At 41.1% G+C, this 8,447-nt stretch overlaps 1 protein-coding gene across 2 annotated transcripts; it reads right to left on the bottom strand.

Moving 5' to 3' along the window:
• Positions 1-1,262: 1,262 nt before the first annotated feature.
• On the bottom strand, positions 1,263-8,192 carry hp1bp3 (heterochromatin protein 1, binding protein 3). Of its 2 annotated transcripts, XM_031739863.2 has the most exons (13): positions 8,066-8,192; positions 7,042-7,122; positions 6,225-6,402; positions 5,525-5,587; positions 5,263-5,419; positions 5,034-5,177; positions 4,876-4,935; positions 3,932-4,071; positions 3,410-3,500; positions 2,831-2,990; positions 2,022-2,133; positions 1,705-1,857; positions 1,263-1,511 (listed from the first exon to the last, which is right to left on the bottom strand). In XM_031739863.2, the coding sequence occupies exons 2-13, from the start codon at positions 7,106-7,108 to the stop codon at positions 1,337-1,339; spliced, it is 1,500 nt and encodes a 499-aa protein (XP_031595723.2). In that variant the 5' UTR covers positions 7,109-7,122; positions 8,066-8,192; the 3' UTR covers positions 1,263-1,336. The 2 variants fall into 2 exon arrangements, with proteins under 2 accessions (XP_031595723.2, XP_031595724.2); XM_031739864.2 differs by lacking the exon at positions 5,525-5,587.
• Positions 8,193-8,447: the final 255 nt, after the last annotated feature.

Genomic DNA, 8,447 nt, shown 5'->3' with positions numbered 1-8,447 from the left:
ATAAATAAATACTGCAACAGTCTACAAATATAGCCATTTTATTAATGACTTGGAAAAAAGCTTAACAACACAAGGGATACATGCATGCAGGGAAGTTATTATCCTATTATCCTCCTTTTTCTTATTCACAACACACATTTCTTACAGTTTGGTATTGAATACAGATGTGAAGCGATAAAATCAATTTGTGTATATGCTTGTTTACACCCACACACACACCCACCCACACACACACGTCAAAAAGACATTTTCCCCTCAGTGTGACTTGAATACTAACAGTATTTTATCCTCAACTTGGCACCTGCAGGTTTACTATTTTTTTTCCAGGGGGGCTATATCTGTTTAAATAACCAAATATAAATTATTGTTAAGAATAATAATAATAATAATTAATTAAGAATGAAACTACATAAACAAGGAACACAGATTACGGTTCAGATTTGGATGCATTAGTTGCATGACCACATTTTGATTCAATCCCAGGACAAAAGACAGAAATTTTACATTTCTGTGTTTTATAAAGTAACAACATTAGTAACTCTTTTGAACTTCACCCTTCCAGAACAGATCTTTAATTTGAGATTAGGAATGTGTGCTGCCAGCAACTACAGAGTACACGAGGAACATGTGTAAACAAAAACAAACCAAAAACAAAAATCAAAAAAGAAAAACATAACAAAACTGAAGTCACTACGTGGCTCTAGTTTTAAAGTATGCTTGATGTTCCTACAGTCTCCCAAGACGGCAGCCTCGCCGATAACACTAACGGAGCTTTTCTACACACTGCGATTAAAAAATAAAATCCAGAAACTCTCAAAGTTCAATTAACTGGTAGGATAAGATTCTTATTCTACAATCGAAATAAAAAAACAAAACCCTACTGCCCCATAAAGAGGGAAAAACAATGATATAAAGAGAGAGAGAGCACTGAAACTTAAGCGGCAGACTGCTGGATATTCAGCCCAGTTTGTAGAAGACACTCCTGGGTTCAGTACTTCCCTCTCTTAGACTTGCGAGCAGACTGCTTGCTGCTCTTGGCCCCTTTTTTCACTGCGGGCTCTGCAGGGGACGACTCTGCGGGCTCGGGCCGTTTGGATCCACTTTTGGTCGCCTGCTTTTTAGCTGCGGGCGCTTCAGGAGGCGACTCTTGGCCTTGGGCGCTTGGACCCGCTCCTTGTCGTCTCCTTTGTGGCTGTAGGCTCCTTGGGGACGACTCCTTGGACACAGGTCGCTTGGCCCCCCTTTGTTTAGCTTTTAACAGCTGGTGTCTTGGGCTTTTTTTGCAGGGGCGCCTCTCTTGACAGGTGTGGCTTTAGATGGCGACTCGGATTCCTTCTTAGGGGCTGATTGTTTTTTCCCGAGCTCTTGGCCGAAGAGATGCTGCTTTCTTGGCTGGAGACTTCTTTGCGAGCGAACGTCCTCTGCCTTTAGCTTTTGACTGACTTGCGCTCGAAGATTTCTTGGTTGGAGGAGGACGACGAGCCTTGGGTGGAGGCCTCTTCTGAGGTTTCCTAAGAGTTGTTTTAACAAAAAGCAGTTGTTAAAATAAATAAATAAAAATCATTCTCCACTTGAATTGTTGATCATTGTGGGATGGACGGCTGTCATTACAAAAGAGTGGACTGATATATAGAGTAGGAGCCATCTTTAAACGTTTAACTACAAGCATGTAATTAGGAGTCGAGCTGCAGCAGGTATATGCACCTCTTACGGGCTGGGGCTTCATCCTCAGACTCTTCCTCTTCTTCTGATTCTTCCTCGTCTTCGCCTGAAGATTCAACTGTTCGCCGCTTGGTTGGAGGTGCAGCGTCTTTCTTTGGAATTTCTTTGAACTTGTCTGGGTACAGGATGGTGGGACTAAGGAGGTGAGAAGAAAAAAAAGAAAAGAAAAAGGATCAGACATCAAGAAAAGAAAGAACAAAAAATTCCAGAAGCTGCACAGACAAAGCTCCTTTATCAGACAGAAAGAAAAATAAATAAAGTATTAAAGGGTTGGGGATTTCCAGATGCAAGTGAAATACCTTGGGTAGAAAGGGAACGACAGCTGATAGGTCCCGTTGAAGCCGTGACCAGTAATCTGCTCCATCCATCCGAGTACTTTACACTTTGTCAGGGTCCTCCGAAGATTGGCCACTAAAGATTAGAGAGAGAAAAAAAGTTCTGTTAGTGACGCCATTGTTGATGCAAAAAAGTTTGAACTGAAACTTGTGCTATGTGTGTTTGAGTTGTTGACTAATTTTTTAATTTTTAAAAAAAAGAAATTATAGTCATAATTAGCTGCAGATAGCAGATAATCGTGCAGATCCTCCATCATCCTGAACAGCAGCTGGTGACAGTAGTCCTTGATATGCTATGCAGATGATGATGAACTCAGCTCAGTTCTCCACCACCTGCAGGTTCTGAATGGGTCTCAGATAATATGGAAGAAAACACGAACTACAGTCGGCAGCTGCAGTTCACGGTGAAGGAGTTTAAGTCCACAAAACAGAAGGACCGCAGAATGACACTGAACCTCAACAACAGCGACCCGTCAGTCTGCTGTTAATGAAACATGGCTAGCAGCAAATTAACTTTCAAAATAAGAGTAAGTGGATAGTTTACTAGCAAAAAACCAAAATCATTGCAGAAGGCTGAAGGGCTCAGTCATAAGAACCAGGTTTAAAGGGGTCACCTCTTGCATTCCTTGTGATTTGTTTAAAGAGAAAGCAAGTGTTGTGTCTAGTTGTAGTTTCAGATGGTGCAGCATGTGTAGATAAGCACCCTTATTATGTCCATGTACTGCAATCAGCCTCAGGAATCCTGTTAAGCCACGTAGGATTACCTAACTTACCTAACTGGTACTCCTTTCTGTCCTTGTTGGCGTCTAAAAGGTATCGCCGTAGAGTTGTGGTGCTGCAGGTTTTAGGTTCATTCATGGCTGTGATAGCAGCTGTGATGGCGTCCTCCAAGGTGCCACCCTTGAGCAGGACCTTGTTGCCGGTACGCTTCAGCTGGTGGGTATAAGCATTTTAGGAAACAAAGTCTGCAGCTCTCTCACATACAAAGAAACAACCTGTCGTTTACCTCTATGCAAAAGTATAAAAGAACAATGAAGCCCGAGCTGGCACACTGACTGGCTCTGTGGTCCTGTCCTGTTTGTGACGTGGAAACAAAGCGGGTCCTGAAATGTTTAGGTGTTAGTAACTGGTGGCAACTGCTACACGACTACCTGAGATAGGTCCGACTTAAAAAAAAAAAAAAGACATTATCTGGTCTGCTGTTTCATTTTCTGTTAACAGAAGATATGTCATTTTTTTGTCCAAGGAGGCCTTTTCTTAACCAAAACTTAAATGTTTGTTCCCCATTAAAAACAAACAAACAAACGCATCCCTCATTTTTGAGCAAAACATAAAGTGTTAAGAATGTTTACCTGGAAAGTCCCTCTTGCGCCTTTCCCAGTTATTTGCTCCAGTTGCCCTTTCTCAACAGCCCTCACCAGGGCGGACTTCAAGACTTCTGGCCTGAGGAGTAAATCATCTTCAGCTTACAGCTTTTAAACACAATACAGTTAAAGCAGTACTGGTACTGGTACGTCAGGTCGAGGTGAAATTTATCAAGGGACGTTTAACTAAATATAATTTGGATGCATGTATAAATTTGAGCTTGTAATCATTATTTTGATGAGAGAAAATCCCAATAAAATATAATAAAGATGTATGCTGTACAATGATTCCACTCTGGAAAAACAGTTTAAATATTTAAAAGCCCAAAATTACCATGACATTCCTGCCCGAGATGAGTGTTTGGCAACTTGTGACCACAATGACATCACCATCTTTTATTTACAGTCTATGCCTACATCCCCTTTCATATACGAATTAAACGAGTCAACGATCAAGAGCATTTTGCATCTTGAAACAACACTAGACAGAGAAGAGATGATGCACTGCACCTGTTTTCGATGTTAAAGCTGGGAAAGTGCTGCTCCAGGTACTTCTTGATCAGGTTGTATGAGGCCTCTTTGGGCTCACAGAGCCGAGTGATGATGAGAGGAAGAGCGTCTCCCAGAGACTCCTGCTTCTGAGCAGCTTTCTAAAACAACATCCATTTACAGACATCACAATTACAACCAAACATATCCCAGTCTCGTGGAAAAATGGGGAAAAGGAAAACGTTGACACTACACGTTAGGCCCATATCAAACACTTTACCTTAATTTAAAAAAAAAAAAAAAAAAAAAAGAAGCTTAAATCTCCTGCAAGTGCGTCTCTTTGTGCACATCTGGACCACTTCCTTTGCAGTCGCCAACTTCAAAATTGTACCCTGGAAGTCTCTGATGATTCGTATGTGCAAGTCTGTGATTTTATCAAAATGACAACTCAGCTAATGCTCACACTTCATAGCCATCCAGTTGCAAGTTACAGACCAAGAATTTGTCCTTCTCAGAGTGTCAATCTCCTCTGGCTTTGTTGGGAGAATGCCTTCAACATTAATTGTGGCATATACAAGTGTGCTGATGATTAAAAACACTGGATTCCCCCCCCCCTCAACTTGTTGAACAGTCTCTATCTTGACAGTGAGAATGAGAAAAATATGCATCAAAAATTAGGAAGTTGTCAGATCAGGGCTTCTAACAAGCATTTGTGATGCAGAAGAGTACCAGAAGATGACCGTGAAGTACAGTGTAGTCACCTTTGTTTTACCTACCAGCTGTACTGCATATGAGCAAATCTCACAACTGAAATGATTTATAGCAATCATATACATGCTACAGCCAGATGCTTGGCTTGACTTTAGGACTTCAAACACGGGGAAACTGCTAACACTTAACCCTAAGAAATTCCCAGCACCTAAAAAGTATTAAGACTGAGCATTTTGCGTGTTGTTGTGACGTACCTTAGACAGGGGAGTCTGCTTCCCAATGGTGAAGGTCCCTGAAAGACCTTTCCCCTTTAACTGCGTGAGAGAGAAAGTTAAAGCACAAGTAAGCAGACTTGAAACCACAAATCCTTGAGAAAAACAGAGCACTTCTGCCAGTTTCTTGGCTTCTTCACCTGTTTGATGGTTCCCTTCTCCAAATGTTTCTTCATGGCCTTCTTAATGAGGAACTTCTTCCTGTCAAGCTCCATCCCTGGGTATTTTTTCACGATATATTTCATGACAGATTGGTATGAAACCCCAGACCTGTCATTGCAAGACTACAAAGGACACGGACAACAAATAAATAAATAATCGAGAGAGCGGCTGTGTGCCGAGAGATTCATTTACAGTGTTTGCACACACCGTGATGGCTTCAATGAGGATGTTATCCACTTTGTTCTGAGTGCCAGCAAAGTTGGTAACAGGGACCTTTTTGCTCGCAGTGACGCTAGCCCACGCAGGAATCGTCCGTTTCACCTTCTTGACTTTAGACTTCTCGTACTTGTAGCCATCCTTCAACCTGTTGCCAGAAGCAGCAAGACACAAATTCAGTCATGACGGTCGATTCTTTAGAAGCGATATTTCACTGTGATCGTTACCACCCTTATCTTTATCACATCCTCACCTTAGTAGGAGAACATAGCAGTGTGTTGCGCACTGTCCAGCCGCGCAGTCCTTGCATTTGTCACTTTGTCCGTTTGTCACCGACGGGAAAGACAAAATGAAATTTGAGAACATCTGTCTTAATGACCACCATGGTAATTTGACCCTCACTGAATTGCAGCGCTAATGATTAATGTGCAAAAAAAAAAAAAAAAAAAAAAAAAAAAAAAGGTGAAGGTCTGTTTTGGCAAGGTCTGGGAGAAGAAGAGGAGGAGGCCAAAATTCTAAGTTACAAAAGCTAAAGTTTATATGGGGAGAAAAAAAAAGAAAAGAAAAGAGTCCATAAAGGCTTGCGACCAGCCCAAAAACCGTGATCATCAGAGCTAAACTAAAGTGCTAGATTTTATTAGTGGGCAAAATGTGAGTATATATATCACTGATCATTTGGACTGGGGCGTTAGAAAATCCTCACACTGTTACGATGCCACTGTCCTCTCCTCCTGGACTCCTCCAAGACTGCGCACATCTGTCTGATGGCTATGATGCAGAGAATGAATGTGGATGTGACAACTCACATCTTTTAGAAATGCAACACTGCAACCACGAGAGGAGCAGTCTGCAGTTATCCAGCAGAGGTAAGGATAATATAAACAGATAAAAGTGCTATCAAAGTGAAATATCGCACTGTTCACACTTGCAGACTATCTTATGGTGAAACTCACTCTTTCTTCTCTTTCCCTTCTCCTTCCTTTTCTGCTGCAGCACCGTCGGCCTTTTCCCCGTTCTCCGCGGGCGCCGTCTTGCCCGCAGCGCTGCCCTCGTCGCCATCGGCTGCTGCGGCTGATGACGCGGCCTGCTCCTTCTCGGCAGCGGGCGACTCCTCCGAGGAGGCTTCAGGTTCTGAGAAAGCATTAAAAATGAAACCTCCCTTAAAAACACTTTACTGCCTTTATTTTTCTTCATAGTGTAAAGCTGATATTATTAAAGTATGACTTGAGGTGTTTAAAGTTTTTAATGAAAAAATAAAACTGGAAGGGAAATACTGAATTACATAAAATGCAACATTTTATGTTATTTTTATAAAAAAATTAATAAAAATAAACAGGAACATAAAACAACGTAAAAGCATAATGAGGCTTTGGTGCAAATGTGTGATAAATCTGCAGGATTATGAGTCAAGTGACACAATTAAGATGATATATTTTGAATTATGAGATAAAACTAATACTAAAACATTTTACATAAAACACTAATCATAAAACAACCAAATCTATATAAAACTGTAATAACTATATATTATATATATGTGAATGTATAACTGCTATAAAGTATACAAGAAACCCAAAGCACTCTATTTTCCTAATAAATACTGCTGGAAAAAAAACTGGAGATGAATTTTGTTTGTTCTGTGTTGAGAGAATGAATGTATAAATTTGTTGAGGGTTAAAGCTGAACATTGCGACACATGCGGCTGGTGGCTGGCAGGGGGGCGGGGCCAGGGTTTGACAGGGTGCAGGTGAAGGGCTACCTCACCCTTACCTTTCTCTGCTGCAGTGGAGGGGGTCTTCTCCTGGGTCGGAGTCGCTGCTGCTCGGCGAATCGGCATCACAGGAGATTTACCTGAAGAACCAGAAAAGATCATGAGCACAACCATTGTTTGGCTCTCTGAGTGACTCTAAAGGAAATTTTTGATATGCAAAATTTAACCACTTAGCAAAAAACGCCAAACTTCCCCAACTACATAAACAATAAACAGCACTGTACCTGTAGATCGATGTCAGTAGCTGATATTTACCTGACAAATAGCTTTTTTGTTTTTTAAGTGCTATGAAGTTCACATTTTATAAATTATTGCACCCGTAGATTTTACTTATTTCACAAGTAAATTATTAGGATTCAAGATGTGTTATTAACGGTATTAAAGGTGTATGTTCGAGTAGTTATATCACCAATTTCAGGTAATATCTTCATGTTCGTCAGGTAAACAAAACATGCTAAACTTAAATCTTCAGTATGAGTTCTGAGGAGTAAAAAATATAATAAAGATCTATAAATTTCACACTGCACATGTACAATTATTACAGCTCTTAATACTTGTTAGAAATTGAATTTAATACTTGTTAGAAATTGAATAGGACTGTTCGTTTAACTGGCTTCACTGGTTTGAGGCCCATTTTGTGTATGCACAGGGTTAAAACTGCCGCTGGTGCCAAACCTCCTTCATTCATTGAGGCCTTTTATCCCCCAACTGAAGAAAAGGTGCTGTTTGCATTACGCAAAACGCTGAGCACCTACAAAACGCCGCAAAGCTTGCCCCGCTGATGGGTCAGCCTCTGCCAACAGATTTCCATCACGTCCACGGGAGCCAGAGGACGAAGTGCCAGGATTTTTCAGCAGTTTTCGCCATTTTGTCCGTCGGTTTATACACACAATAATGGCGTCTCACAAGGCAGATGAAATTCATTCCAGCTGCACAAAGTGAAAACCCCCGACTGCTTCCCGAACCGTATCCGTGCAACTGCATGTTTAGCAAACAATTTCTCAGCACGCGAGCCAAACTTACCTTTAACACGACGGGAAAACAGAAACACTTTGGGCTAAATTTCTGCACGATCCTTTATTTCGATTCCTCTGTTTACGAGCCCCGCCCCGTTAGGACTGCAACGTGCTGCGTCACGACGCACAGCGAAGGATTCCCACCGTCGAGGCTGACCCACCTCCACCTCTAGCGCCCTTCTCCACCCACACAAAAAGCAAGAAAAAACCCCCACATCAAAACAAAAGGAAAAATCTCAAAAGAACAAGACGAAACTACTTAATACAACCGTAGAAATAATAATAATAATAATAAAAACTACAAAAAACCTAAAAAAAATAAATTTAAAAAAAATCTATGATCGCTATCAAAACCCCCAAAACGAAACAAAAATAACACCTTAAAAAAA

Source organism: Oreochromis aureus, linkage group 5, assembly GCF_013358895.1.
Source record: "Oreochromis aureus strain Israel breed Guangdong linkage group 5, ZZ_aureus, whole genome shotgun sequence".
NCBI classification, from domain to species: Eukaryota; Metazoa; Chordata; class Actinopteri; order Cichliformes; family Cichlidae; genus Oreochromis; species Oreochromis aureus.
The sequence above is the reverse complement of the archived record's forward strand: the minus strand, read 5'-3'. Positions and strand labels throughout refer to the sequence as shown.

Excerpts from the sequence above, each read along its gene's own strand:
- hp1bp3 (XM_031739863.2), bottom strand. The coding sequence starts at position 7,108 with ATGCCGATTCGCCGAGCAGCAGCGACTCCGACCCAGGAGAAGACCCCC. Across the intron at positions 5,588-6,224 it reads GAAGGGAAAGAGAAGAAAGA|TGACAAATGCAAGGACTGCG; the intron begins GTGAGTTTCACC and ends AAACGGACAAAG. Across the intron at positions 5,178-5,262 it reads TCCTCATTGAAGCCATCACG|TCTTGCAATGACAGGTCTGG; the intron begins GTGTGTGCAAAC and ends TGTCCTTTGTAG.